Source organism: Halichoerus grypus, chromosome 9 (assembly GCF_964656455.1).
Source record: "Halichoerus grypus chromosome 9, mHalGry1.hap1.1, whole genome shotgun sequence".
NCBI classification, from domain to species: domain Eukaryota; kingdom Metazoa; phylum Chordata; class Mammalia; order Carnivora; family Phocidae; genus Halichoerus; species Halichoerus grypus.
In genome coordinates this window covers 112010702-112029924 of record NC_135720.1, presented here as the reverse complement: position 1 = coordinate 112029924, position 19223 = coordinate 112010702, and the positions used below count along the sequence as shown (strand labels likewise).

The 19223-nt window shown below is 39.7% G+C and overlaps 1 protein-coding gene across 2 annotated transcripts in view; it reads right to left on the bottom strand.

Annotated features, from left to right (window-relative positions):
* Positions 1-19223, bottom strand: part of STK38 (serine/threonine kinase 38) — a 39638-nt gene that overhangs the window by 12715 nt on the left and 7700 nt on the right. For both annotated transcript variants that reach the window (XM_036097222.2, XM_036097215.2), the window contains exons 3-7: positions 11159-11210; positions 10143-10265; positions 8278-8361; positions 4506-4629; positions 2031-2185 (exon numbers count right to left, since the gene is read on the bottom strand). In XM_036097222.2, coding sequence (XP_035953115.1) covers positions 2031-2185; positions 4506-4629; positions 8278-8361; positions 10143-10265; positions 11159-11210 — 538 coding nt within the window. The remainder of the gene's footprint in view (positions 1-2030; positions 2186-4505; positions 4630-8277; positions 8362-10142; positions 10266-11158; positions 11211-19223) is intronic.

Here is a 19223-nt window from a genome sequence, read left to right as displayed (position 1 = left end):
AAGTAAACTGCCAAACGAAGACAGCTTTGAGCTTGCTAACCTGGTATCATTTTTTTCAGATCTGCAAATAACTTGTACAAGTCAAGGAACAGAGTTTAATTTCTAGTTCTCAAAACTACATTTTACCTGGACACCTCTAAGAAAGGAATGTGTCTTAAAAAGCAGTACCTGGAGCAAATGCTACTCAAGCCTACATTTTCAGGGAATTCTATAGCTATTCTAAGTATGCAGCAGGAGCTCAAAACATCTACAGTTTCACTTCTAGAATCTGTATGGCTGAACACCTACATAAGCTTGCTTGTGAGAACATTTTTCTACAAGTCTGGGCTAGGATCCTGTAGAGAGCATATGTGCACCTGTGCACCTAAAAGGGTTCCCCACACCTCCTCAGCTACATTGAGGCCCAAGTTCTTGGCCTTTCAATATGTTTGCTGGACCTCCACATAGACTACGCGGTTCAACTAAGCCTGCACTAAGACAGCCAGGGTACAGGACCAGGGCATCTGAACTCAACCACATAAAGTAGGGCCAGTGCTCTATTAAAAGTATATCTAAACATAATGACATAGAAGAATAATTTTATATACATCAATATTTTAAAAGCAGAATACCAAGCTACTTTTAGGATATTAACTGTATATAAATCATAGACACAAACAGTAAAGGTACTGAGGCTATTGTACCAAAATAGTAGCTACCTTTGAATGATAAGATTATAGGTATTTTTCTTCTTTATTTTCTACTATGTATACAACATTATTCTTATGATGAAGAAAAAAGCTACTAACCAGAAATTATTTGGTAAATCTCTTGCCACCTTGAAATAGAAAAATAAAATTTTTAAAAAAATTATACCAAAAGTTCAGGTTTTTCAAAGATCACAAGAAAATTATCAAAAGACAGCAAGAGGGGTGCCTAGCTGGCTCAGTCAGTGGAGCGTACGACTCTCGATCTCAGGGTTGTGAGTTCAAACCCCACACTGGTGTAGAGGTTACTTAACATACAACTTTAAAAAAAAAATGGCAAGAAAGAAAAATATCCTAAGAATTAAATTCACTGTTCTACATAAAAGAAAAGTTCAGTCCAGACAACAATTCTGTGTAACAGAACATAACATCCTAAAATTTTAGAGCTGGAAGAGACTTTGGAGCTTCTCTGGATCAATATATTCACTTTATAGATACATTGGGTCTGGACAGTGGGGAGACTTGCCAAGGAGCAGTCAGCAATCTAGCAGCACAGGGATTCTCTTCTCATTTGCTGTGAGTTGAAGAACCAAGCAAGTGAATTCATTTGCACGTCTATGATTTTTTTTTTTTAAGACTTTATTTCTTTATTTGACAGAGAGAGACACAGCGAGAGAGGGAACACAAGCAGGGGGAGTGGGAGAGGGAGAAGCAGGCTTTCCCCTGAGCAGGGAGCCTGATGCGGGGCTCGATCCCAGGACCCTGGGATCATGACCTGAGCGGAAGGCAGATGCTTAAAGACTGAGCCACCCAGGCGCCCCTCATTTGCACGTCTAAAGAAAAATATAAAGAGGCCAGTACAGAGGTTGAGCAGGACTCTTCTTTAAGCAGAGGGCAAATGATCTGGAACCTGAACTTTGGGATAGACTGTTGTTGTTTTTGTTTGTCTTACTTCCTGGTTCTTGGCTGGGTTCCTCGATAAGGTTGCCCAACAGAGGGGTTCCCAATAGGTGCTGCATTAGTAGAGTTAATTATATGCTAGGAAAAGGTGACTATCTTTGGCTTTATTATAAAATAAGCTTCTAAATCAATTTTCCTCTTAATCATTTTCAAAAATGTCCTTCATTGTTAAGAAGAATGTTCAATCAAATTATAGAATCATATGCCTTTCACAGAAAGGAAGTAATAGCAAACTTACCCATAAAAAAAAAAAAAAAGAAAGAGAAAAATATAACAAGGCAGTTCTGGCTCCCTTACTGTGATTACAAGTGGTGCAGGTAGTAAAGCAGAGACTGCTCAGATGAGGAAACACACATCGGGCATGCTACTGCCCTAACACAGTACCTTGCTGTCCAGGAGAAGGTTGTCTGGCTTGATATCTCTGTGGATGAATCCAAGTTGGTGAATGGAGTCTATGGCTAATACTGTTTCTGCTATATAAAACTGGGTCTCCTCTTCCGTCAGGGTATCTTTTTTCATTAATAGGGTCATCATGTCCCCTGGAAACAAGAAGACACAAGCCACCACACACACACACACACACACACACACACACACACACACACACGACAATACATGAGTAAGTGCCAGTTTTCAGATAGGTCTTCCCTATCTGCCTACATAAGGCAGTGCTAAACAGGCCACTTTGTGTTCCAGAAACTGACCCCACACTGCCAATATGGGTGAAAATGGGAAGTAGTCTCTAACACTTAAAGGTAAAATTCACAGCCCCAGAGAGCAAAATGCTTTTAACCTAATCTGATGCTGACCACTAAGCAGTGATTTCCACTGTACTTTGGAGAAAAAAAGGAAATTTCTCTCTCTCTGTCTCTCTCTCTCTCTCTCTCTCTCTCACACACACACACACACACACACACACACAATTTGCTTAGGGTAATTTTTTGGACTAGGGGAAAAAATTACTTTACTTTTCACTTTGCCTGCCAACTTCTCTATACCTAGAACCAAATGGCATTTCCACACAGGTTATACTGCCACTGTTACAGACAGAGGCCAAAGTGCCAAACAAAAACTAAATGTATGAGGAGGCTGAAAACAAGTTCTCCAGTCTCTACTTACAAAACACTTGCACGTAAACAAATAAAAAGGTGGGATTTAGGTAGCAGAGTGTAAGTCAACAAAAGCTAAAAAGGAACTGAAAATGCTATCTACTGGGATATGTAATGGCTGCCTCCCCAAAGTGCAGAGTGAACACCTCCCAAGATCAGTGGAGTTTTTTCTCCAGTGTTTTATTACAGGCAGTTAAATATACACCGATATGCTTTATGCAACTTGTATGACACAGTATCAGTATTCTAGCAGTTAAAAGGTAAACGCCCTAGTTTTCCGCAAAGTCAAAATTTAATTATTTCTGCTTAATACCAGCAACATAAAATGGCGGAAAAAAAAAAAATTCTGATCCTAACTCGATGGTTAGACAAAAGCAAAGCAAAGCAAAAATGTGTTAAGTAGTTTAAAGCTAAGAGAAACAGGAAAGATTCAGTTTAGATTCCATATAAAGCCATTTATGGTCAGAAAACAGGGAAAAGAGAAAGAAACCTCTGTTTTAATAGAGCATCATGCTGCTTTTTTAATTTCATTTATAACTTTGGGGGAATTTTTTGTATTCTTGGAAAAAAGGGGATATTTTATGCTCAGGCAAAAATCAAACCATTTATTAAAATGCTCTCTTTTTTGACCCAAGACTTGAAAAACAGGATTCCCTCATCACTCTTGGCAGCTACATATTCAATCTGGAGGCACACCAGAGACGTGTGGGTGGTGCACTCAGGCCAGCTCTAGGGTAGCTGTATGGCCTTAGCGCTGTGGCCCAGGAGAGTGGCCTCACCTGTGCGAGTCTGCCCAGATGATCAGAGAGCTCAAGGCAGATGGTCTATGGCTCTGCAGGCCAGCTCCACCGAGTGCAAAGGGCAGGGTCCAGGAGACATGAGGAGCTATGGAAGATGGTGCACGTAAGGCTTGAGGAGACACGTGTCAAGGGGCTGGAGACTGAGCTGGTTCTTATTCCTATTTAAGAACTGGCATCTAAATGTTCAAAAGTCTCTCCTCATTCTACCACACAGACTCTTTCCTAACTTTCATCAATTGTTTATTAAAAATTGACGACCCTAGATCTAAATAAAGGTTACCACAGGATCAAAATATGCCACAGTTGTATTTGCTTTGCTATAGAACCAAAAAGAGAAAAAGTTTTCTCTTTTTTTTCCCCCACCAGAGTTTGCTCACAGCTCATCTGCTCACTGGCAAACAGACTGTGTTCCCCAGAACAGATGGTATGTTCTGTTATGGGTTTACTTTGGAGCAGTCTTAGGAGATACACATGCTGAGTTATGTAAAACTTGAAATCTCAGAAATGAGAAACTGTTTCTGGCTACTAATATAGGTAATGAGAAATTCACTCCTTATTAATATAAGTTACAGAAAAAGAAACAAAAAAGTTGAAGCAAAGAATGTAATAGCTTCAATTTGGTCACTTGGGTAACTGATTATACATGATTCCCATTGACAGGAGAGCAGGCAGAGTCCCTATTTTATTCCTATATATTGAAAAAGAAAAAGAAAAGAAAGACATGTCCATCTGAAATCATGAGAATGAACGAGAAGGTTACTCTTATGGCACTAAGAACTGTAGAGAGGCACCCCAGCACAAGACAGGTTACTGACCTCCTTTACAGACCTAAAAAAGATACAGAAAGCAACTTTGTGAGCACAATTAGAAGTAGAAAGGAGGGTTAATTGACGTGAGAGAGAAGCCACAGAACAAAAAGGAAAAATGACCTTTCATCATCAAGTAATTACCTCCAGGCAGGAACTCCATGATTAGGTAGAGGTTTAGCTTATCCTGAAAACTATAGAACATTTTCACAACCCACAAACTGTCTGCCTCCACTAGAATGTCACGCTCCGCACGAATGTGGCCAACCTGGAGGTATACGCATTTGATTAATGACAAGCCTTGCTCCACTTTATTCGACTGTATATTTGTTTAAACAATTTAAATACTATTTGAGCATTAAATTGTGATGATGCAAAAGATCTAATTTCTGCTCAGGCAAACATATGAAATCAAAACGGACAGCATTTGACTTGAAGGTATTCAGTCATGAACACCTGAGTGATGAAAGGCTTAAAAAACTAACAATGAACGGCTGTAATGCAAACGGCAACTTTCGCAGTGCTATAAATTGAACTCCGATTAATCAAAACTACCATTCTTTGGCACCGCTTTTTGTTCCAATAACCTTTTACGACAAAAGTAAATCCCTGAGATGAGACTCTCTAAACAAGTCCTGCCTCGGGTCTGCGATGGTATCTCCAAGGACAGTGCCCTGGCTGACAGTTCTAGAATACTATTCCACAGTACTCAGTTCACTGCTGTGCACAGAGTACGTGCTCAGTTCTTACTGAATTGAAATATAAGAACACCTAAGAAAAGTTACGCATTCAAATTTCTGGTATTTCCAGTTTTCTGCTCTTATAAACTATCTAGCTAAGGAGACCAAGTTGCCAAAGGTTTGGGAGAACTGGAAGAATTACTTCATTAAAATAATGTTTTATTATCAAATTTACCTTATCTACCTCAAATGTGTAATAGTAATCAAAACACTGCTGCATGTTATCAAATCCTACCCCCCCCTTACGTAAGTGTCACAAGATGCAAAGCTGGGTCCTATCAGGACTATGTTTATTAAGACCCAGTCCAAATCTTGAATAGAGGTTTTGTTCTTAACATATGCGGGGCTTGAGTTCTACTCTATATTCAGAGGTGAAGATGTATCAAAGCTCACAAACTGGCACTTCCTTGGCAAACTTGGCCCCTGGTTGCTAGTGTTGTTTGCTACGATGTCCTATATGCTTGCCTGTTTTATTGGAATGTCTTCGGCAAAGTCAGGCACTCGCTCTTCCCATTGAACGCAGCTCCCAGCCCTCTCCCGTCTTACACGTAACCTGCCTCCTTCTTCCCACAGGCCTCAGGGCACTCGAGTTTACAGATTTCAGTTTCAAGGTTCTACTAAAATTGTTTGGGAACTTTTTAAATAGCTTCAATGTTGCAGAAAACTTCGTTTTGTACATCTCTACTTAGGATACAAGGGTGGGAAAATGGAAGAGAAGGGTGCTAAGGAAATCATGAAGAAGCTGAGTAAGGGCAGATGCTTTTCCTCAGCTTTCATACAGAAGCAAAGCTTTTGGGAAACAGTAATGCCACCTGCTCGACTGCAGCTGAGGCTAGGCCCCGGGCATTAGCAGACATGAAGCCCATACAAGTCAACCTCCACCTGCCTCTGCTCTCCTGGCTGCAGGGGAGGCCTTTACTTGCCACACGGAGCCAAAGAAATGGGGAGGCACTACTACTACGACTTGTCAGCGACCCTGGAGGACAGAATGGGGACTGCCACATTCTCTGCGTGTCAAGGGGAAAGCTATAGGCCACCTGTGCACACCTGCCCTTCTCTTCTGGGGCTGACATAGCAGCTAGGAGTGGAGTTAGGTAAATAGAGGGTCAGGGAGGGAAGAACCAGAGGTGCAACTCTCATCAGAGGCTCCCTTCCCTGTTCCATAAATATTTAATGGGGTGGGGAGTTCATGCTAGCTGCTCTCCTGAGCACTAGAAAAGCAGAGATAAAAGTCTGTCTTTTGTCCCATCCTAATACGATCCTGGCATCATAACTGGAGGTTGTCCTTTTGCAATGTAAGAGACACTTGAAAAAACTAGCTAAATGCTGGTCTCTTATCCTTTAAAATTTATTTTCTGAAGAGCAAAATCTCCACCCTATGAATCAGAATAGCAACCTGAACTCTCAGTGAGTAGCTTTAATTCCTGTTCAGTTTAGTAAAAGGAAACAAAAAATTTTTCCTATGGATAAGGCACCTCTACCTACAAAAAATAAGGCTCTGAATCTAAACTTTGTCAGCCCTACCCAAATGTGATGGATTTGTCCTGGTCCACCTCCTCGCACACCCTAGCACAAACTACGCTTCGAGATGGCTGACCCAGGCAGTGTGTGTGGCCAGAAACTATAACTGGACAACAGTGAGATCAAACCCAGGGAGCAGAGTCCAGCAGCAGCAAGGTGAGCTAACAATTCAGTTAATGCATTGTTTAAAATCCTAATTCTCACAGAAAGTCCCTCTACTCTCATGTAGGAGAATTTTAGAAAATGATTTTGAAAAAGGTACAATATTCAAAAAATTGTTTTTACACCCTATGTTTCGATCGTCCTCTGTGACCATACTGGGCAACTGGCACACGCTATGAAGGATCAATAAGGGAAAATCATGATGCACATTTCTTTTTACAATGTGAATCTGAACATTAATTATTTGATAAAGAAACATTTTAAGCCTGGTTAAAAATACAGGAAATAGGTCTTGTAAAAATAAAACTTACTTATGAAATACAAAATATACTGACTGATCAATACAGTTTTACATTTCCCTTTTCAAGACTAACTGAAACTCCTTCAGGGCCTATACCCACACCACACACTAATTTTTAGATAATACATAAATAGGGCTGTTGAGCGTTGAGTGAGGTTGGTATTAGCATAAGCTATGGTGTCTGAAGGTTCACTACCAGGGTATTTGATACTCTCAACCGAAATTCCTGCAAGTCTAAGCTTATGGGTAGCACATGAAAACTGAAGAGAAAATAACTCCAAATTGTGACTGGCACTTAAAAGAAGGGCAGAGAAGCCTCAATGATTATGTCTCCTCTCAAGAGGCAGAAGGGACTAGGTGCAGGCCAGTCTCCATCCCTGCTCTTGCGCTCTATACCCAGAGCTCTCCTTGCCACAGGGTCTCTCTTTGCCCTGATTCTTTACAGGACGTATGCAGACATCATCCACTACTGTTCTTAAGCAAACTGCTGAATGAAATTAGATTTACAGAAAGGGAGCATTCTTGTTTTTAATATACTGCCCAATATTTAAAATTTTATTTTGCATAAAGTACTTCTGCATCTTATAAATCTATATGCAAAGTAGGTTTAGGTTTTAGAAAGTGTTCTGAATCCTTAAAAGAGAATTTGCACTGCTCTGCCGTTTGCATTAGATTTTTTCAAATTCATTCAGAAAGAAGACTGGTCTCTCTTGGGTAATAACGAGCTACTCAGAAGACCCAACTTTGGTTTGAATGTACAGAATGAAGCACATTAAGACACATTTTAGATTGCAAATTCCAAGTTCTAGTTCATAAGTCTCAGTTCCAAGGTATATATATACCATTTCTCTCAGCATTCAGTAGGAACATGCTACCACAGCAAGTGTGACCTCAAAAACAGGCTCCTCGTGACAAGCACAGCTTGTGATCAACTGGGAGACACAAACAGCAGATGCTTCTAATAGGTTTTCAACTTTTAAAAGACCACACAACGTAAGGCATTATTTGTCCTTTTTAAAATATATGTAACTGCTTCTTTGTTGGGGAAAGAAAAGTAATATTAACTATATATTCATACATGACAGTGCTAAAGAAAACTGTAATAAGAAAATACATTTCAAATAAAAAGAACAGTTTTATGTGACAAAGAATTTATAAGCTGACTAAAATCACTGCTACAATTGTGGTTTACCTGCTCTTTTTCAAGCATATCTGCTTTACGGAGTATTTTCATTGCATACACATGCCCTGTATCTTTCTTCTGAACAAGCCGCACCTAAGAGTTATAAAAGAAATGCCAAGTCAAAAGTTCTCAATGTCAAGCTAGAGCTTTCATGTGTTTTAGGAAATAATTTAAAATGAAAAAGTATTACAATATTAATATAAGCAACCAGCAATAACAAAGCAGAAAAAAGTGCTTTTTAATGTTCCAAAATGGATATATTTATTGTACACCATGAAGTCAGCCCTAGAAACATTCTCAAACATCTCCACATCTGAACAGCTTTGGCTCCCTAGTTGAACAAATCAATCTAATTAAAAACCCTCACTTTCGAACTTAAGGACTATTACACCAGAGGCACATGTCATCCAGTCAGCTCAGAAACCCTAAGGAAGCCATGACAACAATGTTTAAAACAACTGTAGCAAAAGCTCATGCATAGGAAAAATGTCTAGAAGGAAAAAAAACCTAAAATGTATAATTAGGGAAATGGGGTTTTATGCAGTTTTCCTTTCTCTTTTTTTTCTTCCAGTGTTTTTAGAAAGAACAGATAATATTATGATGAAAAGAAAACTAATGGTCTGCAAATCCAAAGACAAACTTCTTGGCAAGTCCCTGCACATCCTCCCCCCACCCCACCCCACCCCCAGATACATATGCTTTCTTCTCCCTGCACTTTTTTCATGTTTTTCCTGACTGCGTCCCACATCCCTTCCTCACTAAACAGAAAGCCCTTTTAGAGGTGGTACCGTACCTTTCCCTTTCTCCACGAGCCAACAGGGATTCTCAACACTGAGGGATCAATTTAATCTTTCACCTGTGTGCCTCTAAGTACGTACTCACATTTCCCCTAGCTATGGGTTTTTAATAGTATGCTGCTCCGTTTATATAAAGTTAATGAAACTATCGCATCAGTAAGTCGTTCACTTCCGGTGTTTTCCATTAATGAAGATGACCTTGCACGGGCTCATTCAAACCCTCCCCAACAGACTGCCCTTGTGACCAAGCAGGATGCATCCACAAGACCAGGTGGGACAAACCTGCAAATACTTTCGACTCTCTACCACTACCTGTATAACCCATTTCTATAAATTCTGTCTCCTGGGGCCATCATTTAGCGCAACAGCAATCGGGCGGGAAGAAATAAAGGGTGGAGATATGCTGTTAGTTTGCTCCCGGAGAGGTGGTGTGATGCTGGGAAAAGCAAGAGCTTTAAGTTCAGGAACTCCTTTAAGAAACAAAACAAATGGGCAAAGGGGAAAAAAAGAGACAAACCAAGAAACAGATTCTTAACTATACAGAACAATCAGATGGTTACCATAGGGGAGGTGGGTGGGGGGATGGGTGAAATAGATGATGGGGATTAAGGAGTGCATTTGTGATGAGCACCGGGTGATTAAAAACTTAACAAAAAAAAAATCAGGAATTCCTGGGCCCAACTTCTGGTACTGCTGCTCACTGGCTGTGTGACAATGGAACATTATACATCCCCTCTGAGTCTTAATTTCATCATCCATAAAATGAGTTATTGTCATGATTGTAGGAGAGAAGCACTCAGTAAATAATACTGATTTCCTTATACCTTTTAACTCTCCTTCTAGATCAATACTTAGAGCATCAACATCATCTCTGGCAAAAGAGAAGAACAATCAGAGATCTGGGACAGTGGAGAGGGAAATAAAGGCCAGAAAGAGCAGTTACAAGGTGGGGCTGGCATGCCTGACCCACCTACCCCATATTTCAGTTCTATCAACAATCATGAGCTCATGGTATGTCAGCAGCTTCAAAGTTCTGTGGGGTTTTTATATCTGATAAGTAGCTGTGGTTTTTTTTACCTCACCGAATGCTCCTCTGCCTATTACTTTTAAGGACTCAAAATCTTCCAATCCAAGTCTTGTTCTCTTCAAACGAAGAAACTCCGTTTCCTTCCGAGCATGCGCTGATCTCCTCAGTCGCTTCTAATGTTTAAAGTGGGAGAGAGAGGTGGGAAAGGGAGAAGCTGAAACTGCACCTTCACAGCAGTCTTAGTTGTGACTGGAAAGCAGGACCACGCCAGACTAAGCATAACCTTCTGAACCCTTAAGAGATCACATCTCTCCTTCCCAGCCTTTGGACACAATAACCAAACCATACTGAACAGATGAGTGCCTCCTCTGAGGACTCTGACCAACCTACTTTGGCAATCAACTATTCTAACTTTTCTAATGAAGGAAGAATAAACAATATTTTCCTTTAAACTTCTGTATATAAAATAAAAGGGTGTTTTTTGTTTTTTTAATTTCCCTCTGGGTTTGGTCTTTTTTTACACATTGGAATTCATTTTATACTCTATATTTCCTACAAGTTTTCAGTATTTTTCACCATTTTCCTGGATTCTATGATTCATTCCTATTTTTGAAGGCATTTCCACTGTCATTTCAGTTCCTTGCACAGTTTCTTAACTATATTTTCTCCTACCACATCTGTAGGCATTGGGGAAAGGACTGATCTGAAGAGATGTTTTGCCTTGATAATGATTTCAGAACTTTGCTCCATTTCTATAGAGACTTTTCTGTGATTTCCATAAGTATGCTGTAATTTGCTTTTTTTTATTTTAATGTGATCTCATCTCTTTCTTTTCTTGGAATTCTAAATCTAGTTAATTTATTACAACCGTGCCGAGATAAATCTTCCTCTCCCTGGTACTTAGTAGTGAATTTTTCCCTTTGCATGAATACCTAAATCCAGAAGTACACCAGTCCTCCTAAGTTTCCCTGTTACTAAGCCAAGTACCCTATATATCAAGGCTAACAACTTGCTGAACAAGATTTGCCATGCTGGGTTCAAGGAAAAATTTCCCAATACGAATTACCTCTTCATCTTTTAGGCCTTCTTCTTCCATCACTTTTTCTAACTTCTTTTGTCTAAAAATAAATAAAGATATTTGAAATAACAATTGAATACCTTTCTGATAAGTCTATATAAACACAGTATTTTTTAATGGTAAAAAAGGTAAATCTCAAAATGCCTCATTAAAACAATAAATTACAGGGGCGCCTGGGTGGTGCAATCAGTTGGGCGACTGACTCTTGGTTTCAGCTCAGGTCATGATCTCAGGATTGTGAGATGGAGCTCGGGCTCTGCGCTCAGTGTGGAGTCTGCTTGAGGATTCTCTCTCTCCCCCTCCATATGCCCCCCTCCCCCTCCCCACCACTTGTTCATGCACATGCTCTCTCTCAAAAACAAATCTTTAAAAAAAATAAAACAAATTACAGTTACAAAGACAAGTGAAAAGATTCCCACCCTTTGTTCTCCATTTTGAAAAAAACTGTATAAGATGTTACTGCAACAAAGAATCCTATTTCAAAATGAAAAGTTCTCTCTCTTTTTTAAAAGTATTTCCTCCTTAACAAACCACAAGCAGCTGGTGTTTGATAACCTCTTCTATCAGGGCTTCTCTCTCTCCCTGACTGAAATCTACTTCCTTTATTTTTACATCTTCCTCCTCCTCCCTGCCACAAGCAAAGAGCTTAGATAAACAAGAGTAAAGGCAGAATTTAGAGATTCAAGGGGAGAGGCAGGAATGATCAAAACAGGTGACTGTCACCACTATTAAAACTTAAGACTCTAAATCCCTGGAGTATTAAACCTTAAAAACTGCATCCAAGAATATTTTGGCTCTACAGTCTCATACAGATTTGATAAAACTAAAAGAAACAAGAAAAACTTCCTTGTAACCAATTCCACACAACCCGCATTTATTCAGCATAAGTGAAAGCACATTGGCTGGGATCTCTATCCCTTATCAGCATTTCAGATAACAGGCAATGTGAGCAGGACAGGGAAGAATGAAAAGTAGGAATACAGGGCTCCTGGGTGCTGCAGTCGCTTGAGTGCCTGACTCTCGGTTTTCAGCTGGGGTTGTGATCTCAGGGTCATGGGATCAAACCCCAAGTCAGGCTCTGCCAGGCTGTTGCTCTCCCTCTCCCTCTGCCTCTCCCCTCTGCGAACTCTGTCACTCTCTCTCTCTCTCTCAAATAAATAAATAAATCTTAACCAAAAAAAAGGAGGGAGTATATGAAGCAACAGCTTGTAGTCTGATGTGGGGAGGCATGTAGCACTTCAAATGTCACACTAAAAGGGCTGGCTCTTAGTCTGTAGACAACTAAGAGCTACAGGGGCTTGTGTGTAAAGGAGTGATGTGATGAGGTTTCTATTTTAAAATGACAGTCAGCAGTAAGGAGCTGAGGGACTGGCAGGGAAAGTAATTGACAAAGACTGAGGCAAACTAAAAGCTCTCCTAATGATTCAGATGATATGGAGTCCAGATCTGAAACTAGGGCTGAAAACCTACAATGAAGTGAACAGAGGTACTACAAAGATGACTAATTCGTGATAGGAATCAAAGGAAAAATCTTAGACTTTCTTGTGTGGGAGGATAATGATGCCGCTAAACATGACTGGAAACACAAGAAAAAGGACCACGAAAAGATAATGGGTTTTATTTTGGTCAATAAATAATTATTGCAATAATAGTAATTCGTTAAAATTAATATCATGTTAGAAATCATATTACAAATCCACAGAATCAGATGATATATAACAAGTTGTGTCTAAGCTCTCAGAAAGTGAAAAGATCTACTCTGACCCTGATGGGGGAAAAAAAAGAAAAGCACTTACATGGCTTCCAGTCTGCCTACTTCTCTGGGTTCCCAGAATATTTTGTGATATGCATCTTTGTTTGCATGTGTATTGGAGGGATAAGGCTGTACTGTTGGTACTTTCAGGAGTGTATGTTAATTAGTTGAAGCACAGAAGAGTAAAAAGAATCAAAGATAACATCATGGCAAGAACTATAACTCAACTATGGTCAGCTCTTTTTATGCCTTGAATAGCAAACACCATCATACTTTCTGACTCTATTTTTTTGGATGACCACACCAGACTGGGCTAGAACAATGGGCCCAATGTGTGTCCCAGAGATGGCTGCTTCTGACTACATTTTAAATCTCAATTCAAACTAAGAAGTTTTCCATAGCTTGACTGCAAGTGTAATTAAATTGGTTTCTGTACCTACCCGAGAGTAAAGTTATCAGAATCAACTCCTTGAACACAATCAGATTCTTTCATTAGAAAAAAGTATCCAGAAAAAGCCTATCATGCAGAATTATCCACAGTAATGATTTATTGGGTCCAAGCCAAAGAAGACCTTAAAGACACCCAAAATGGCAAGCACAGCCCAAAATGAGGCTTACAAGTGACATCCTCTGTGAGATGACACTAAGAAATTACTGCTTTGTTAGATTCATGGTGGCATTGCAGTTATACAAGCAAATGGCCATATTTTTAGAGATGTACACTGAACTACATAGGATTGAAAGGACAGATGTTTGAAATTTACTTTAAAACACAACAGCAAGAAAAAATAAAATGGAACAAATTTAACAAAATCTTGATAATTACTGAATCTGAGGGATGAATATATGGGAGTTCACTGTATTAGTCTTTCTGTGTGTGTGTTTAAAAGTGTTCATAATGGGGGCGCCTGGGTGGCTTGGTCGTTAAGCGTCTGCCTTTGGCTGAGGTCATGGTCCCAGGGTCCTGGGATCGAGCCCCGCATCGGGCTCCCTGCTCCGCGGGAAGCCTGCCTCTCCCTCTCCCACTCCCCCTGCTTGTGTTCCCTCTCTCACTGTGTCTCTGTCTGCCAAATAAATAAATAAAATCTTTTAAAAAACAAAAAAAGTGTTCATAATGAAAAAGAAAAGCAGGCCCCTCCACTGGTATGTCTCTGATCAAAGACCAGTTTAGCTAACACTCCAGCCTTTGGTGAAGCCATTCTTCCACTCAACTCCAATGTTCCAGAGCAGTACTCTGGGAGAGAGACTGGCCACTTTCACACGTAGAGGCCACACCCAACCTCACCCCATCAAGGCCTTCCATGCGCTCTATTCTATTTATTTGCGTGTGAGCCCACTTCTCATAGAAGACAGTAAGATCTTTGGAAGGCAGGGCCCATATCTGAATCCTCCTTCTCCACTAAGAATAGTGCTTTGTACACAGCAACTTTATAAAATGCATGTTGCCAAATGGGGGGAAAAAGAAAATCAGAGTTTGTAACAATGTGCAAGACACATTCATGACTATGTGTAATTAGCTCCCTTTGCTAACCATAATTTAAGTTCATCTCACAGCACAACTTGATTCAGAGGTTTCAGGGATGGGAGAAAAGGGCTAGTCCATTCTACGAGAGCTGACTAGACAATATTTCTCATTTCTGTTGATGAGACATTTAAAACCAGGAAAAACAGTATAGAAATAAGCACTAGCTGTTATTTCCATGATCAAAACTGAGAAAAATCTCAAGAAATACCCTAAAAAGAGTTTTACACAGATTTTTTAAAAATCTCAACAAATTGGGGTGCGTGGGTGGTACCGTAGGTCAAGTGTCCGACTCTTGGTTTTGGCTCAGGTCATGATCTCAAGGTCGTGAGATCATGCCCTGGGTCAGCTCCGTGCTTGGAGCTGAGTCCGCTTGTCCCTCTTCTTCTGCTCCTCCCCACTGCTCTCTTAAAAAAAAAAAATCTCAACAAATTACTTTGGTTTGACTGATACATCTAGTCAGTGAATAACATTCAAAGGTCAAGACTTACTCATCTCTGGGACTTAAGTAAAACTGACACTTGCTCACTAATAATAATCACATATTACAACTCAGTACCAGATCAGACCAAACACAGCCACAGGAACACCTGAGTAAGAATACCTAAAAGGAGTAGCAGACAGTGCTGGTTCTCAAAGGGTAAAATGTAGGAAAGTTCTTATTTGATTTGGGGGCAGGAGGGGAGGGAAGCATACCATTACATCCTATTAACCTGGGTTTTTGTGGCTTTAATTAATCCACCAAAATAGTATTCATGAAGAACAAAACCAACACAGAATATTTTATAAGAAAAAAATGTCGGGGAAGCCTGGGTGGCTCAGTCGTTAAGCGTCTGCCTTCGGCTCAGGTCATGATCCCGGGGTCCTGGGATCGAGCCCCACATCGGGCTCTCTGCTCCACAGGAAGCCTGCTTCTCCCTCTCCCACTCCCCCTACTTGTGTTCCCTCTCTCGCTGTATCTCTCTCTGTCAAATAAATAAATAAAATCTTTAAAAAAAAAAAAAAAATTGTCGGCTTCCTTGGTTTTGATTTCAGGCTGCTATAAATTATTTTTTGTATGAATAACTAGGCAATCATCAATATTTACTGGGTACCTAGGATCACGTAAGAGAGAGAATAGGAGAACTGCTATTCCTAAATAACCATACCATCAGAGGCAAAACAAAGATTAAATAAAGAAGATGAACTTGCACTCTTGAGTGGGTTCAGTTTATAGTCTACCAGTAGCATTAACAGGAGACCATCAAACAGAACCAGACTCAGGGGGTTTAACTGTTTTTAAATCGATCAGTAGAACTTGCTGTAATGTTTCTAAACCCACCCAATGTTCTCATATTCTACTTTTATACAGGAAACCATTCCTAAATGATTTTTATTCTTTCTTCTACTTCTAGGCTTTGGTTTCATCTCCCCTGTTGTTAAGTACTTTGTTTCAGATATAACCTAGTGCATTTCTACCATAAATAGAACAATGCAAAAGGTACATATGTGTGGAAGAAATACTAGAGATTTTAAAGGCATCCAGACAAGGCATTTACATTGAAAAGTTATTACAACCTGATCTCAAAATTTACTAGCCCAATACTTATTTCAAACCACCCATCACATACTAGTTATATACTCATAATAAAATGTTTCTTTATCATTGATTGTCTCATATTATTTAAACTCTGCTTATTTATCAAGGTTCTATGACATTTCCACCCATAACATGAAAAAGCCTGAAAATCCATTTTCTTTTTAAGATTTTTCTTGTTTTGTTTTTTTGTTTTTTTGACAGAGAGAGCGAGAGAGCACAAGCAGGGGGAACAGCAGAGGGAGAGGGAGAAGCAGGCTCCCCGCCAAGCAGGAAGCCTGATGCAGGGCTCAATCCCAGGACCCTGGGATCATGACCTGAGCCAAAGGCAGACGCTTAACGACTAAGCCACCCAGGCGCCCCTGAAAATCCATTTCTGACAGGTTTGGTTTTTTGTTGTTTTTTTTAAAATAGGCTCCACGCCCAGCATGGAGCCCAATTCAGGGCTTAAACTCAGAACCCTGAGATCAAGACCTGAGCTGAAATCAAGAGTCAGACACTTAATCAACTGAGCCATCCAGGCACCACATCTAACAGTTTTTTTTTTTTTTAAGATTTTATTTTATTTTTTTTACAAAGAGCGCATGCGCAGAAATAGGCAGTGGCAGGGAGAGGGAGAAGCAGGCTCCCCACTGAGCAGAGAGCCTGATGCGGGACTCAATCCCAGGACCCTGGGCTCATGATCTGAGCCAAAGGCAGATGCTTAACCAACTGAGCCGCCCAGGCACCCCTACTGCTTTTTTTTTTTTTTAATGAAAAATAATGATGATTTGATAACAACAAAAATTACCAAAAACAAACATTCTAATCCTCTTAAATGTTTAACATTCTCTTCTTACACCTGTCTTTTGATTAATTTGGTCTTTAAGAAAAGCAAAACCACCAATGCTTTTGGAAGGTGTTTCCATCTTAAGAATCCAAAACAAAAAAGCACTGATTTCAACTCATTTTTGGGTTCAATTTTAGCGTAAATCACAATGTAACACTTATTTTTTTTTTTAAGATTTTATTTATTGGGACACCTGGGTGGCTCAGCTGTTAGGCGTCTCCCTCCAGCTCAGGTCATGGTCCCAGGGTCCTGGGATCGAGTCCCTCACTGGGCTCCGCTCAGCGGGGAGCCTGCTTTTCCCTCTGCCTGCCACTCCCCCTGCTTGTGCTCGCTCACTCTCTCTCTCTCTCTCTCTCTCTCACTTTGGCAAATAAATAAATAATAAAATCTTTTTAAAAAAATAAAATAAAGATTTTTATTTATTTATTTGAAAGACAGAGAGAACATGAGCAGGGGGAGGGGCAGAGGGAGAGGGACAAGCAGACTCCCAGCTGATCACAGAGCCCCACACAGGGCTCAGTCTAATAACTGAGATCATTACCTGAGCTGAAATCAGATGCTTAACCAACCGAGCCACACAGGCGCCCCCACAATGTAACACTTATTAATAAAACATAAACAAAACCGTATGTCATACTATTCCTAGAGAATGTGATATATATTAATAATGAACCATAAGGCAGAGCCAGTAGGATTAAAAAATCAACTATTATTAAACAAAACAAGGTTCAGTCGGTTGAGCATCCAACTCTGGGTTTCGGCTCAGGTCATGATATCACGGTCATGGGACTGAGCTCGCATCAGGCTCTGTGCTCAGTGCAGAGTCTGGTTCAGATTATCTCTCCCTCTCCCTCCCACTCGCTTGCATGGTTGCTCGCTCTCTCTCTCAAATAAATAAATAAAATATTTTTAAAATAAAGAAATAAATTGGGGTGCCTGGGTGGCTCAGCTGGTTAAGTGTCTGACCCTTGGTTTCGACTCAGATCACAATCTCAGGTTCTTGAGATCAAGCCCCACATCGGACTCCACACTAAGCAGAGTCTGATTCTTGCCCTCTCTCTCTGCCCCTCTCCCTGTTCATGTGCGTGCTCTCTAAAATAAAAATAAATAAATCTTTAAGTAAATAAACAAAACAAGGAACTTAATCAGAATTCATAGTATTTGTTTTGAAACTACAACACCAGAAACTCTGATTTCAATACAGTGGTTGTATTAAAAAGAACTATCTACCTCCAACAGCATGCCTAGAGATATATTGCACAAATTTATCTTTGAATTCCCCATCATCCTAACATAGGGCACTCTGCAGGCATTTGTCTATTTCAAAGAGCAGCAGCTAGCCACCACCAGCTATAAAATATTTTGCTATTCCACATACAGATCTGCATATTTAAAGTCTAAACATGATTTACACCCTCATGAAGAATGTGCTTGCAAAAGCCCTTATCAAAATATTAGCATATCAAATCTAGCAACATACAAAAATAATAATATATTATGATCAAGAGGGTTTTACCCCAGGAATGCAAGGTTAGTTTAACATGCAAAAAATCAGTCCATTGAATTCATCATATTAAAAGAATAAACAATGATGCAGAAGATGCAGAAAAATCATTTGACAAAATTCAACACCCACTCTAAGAAAAAACTCTCAGCCAACTAGGAACATAAGAAAACTTCCCCAACCTACAAAAGGCATCCTTGAAAAACCTACAGGTAACAACACAACAGTGAAATAGTGAGTGCTTTCACCCTTAAATCAGGAAGAAAACGAAAATGTCTACTCTCACCACTTATATTCAACATTGTACCTGATATCCCAGCCAATACGATAAGGCAAGAAAAAGAAAGAAAAGGTGTATAGATTGGAAAAGAAGAAGTAAAACTCTCTATTTGAATATGACATGATTGTTTACACAGAAAATCCTAAGGAATCTACAAAAAAGTTAGTAGAATAAATAAATTAGTAAGTTTCAGGATATAAGGTCAATATACAAAATTCAGTTATATTTCCATACGCTAGAAGCAAACAATTGGAAAAAAAAATTTTAAATATCCACTTAAAACAGCATCAAAAAAAAAAACCCAAAATACTAGTAACAGAAGAACAAAATAACATGTAAGACCCCCACACTAAACACTACAAAACACTGCTGGAAAAAATTAAAGACCTAAGAGAATGGAGAGATACAGTATATCCATGCATCAGAGATTCAATACTGTTAAGATGTCAATTCTCCCCCAAACTGATCTATAGATTCAATACAATTATAATCATAATTCCATCAAGCTTTCCTCTAGAAATTGACAAGCTGATTCTAAAATCTATATAAAAATGCAAAGAACCGGGAGCCTAGGTGGCTCAGTCATTAA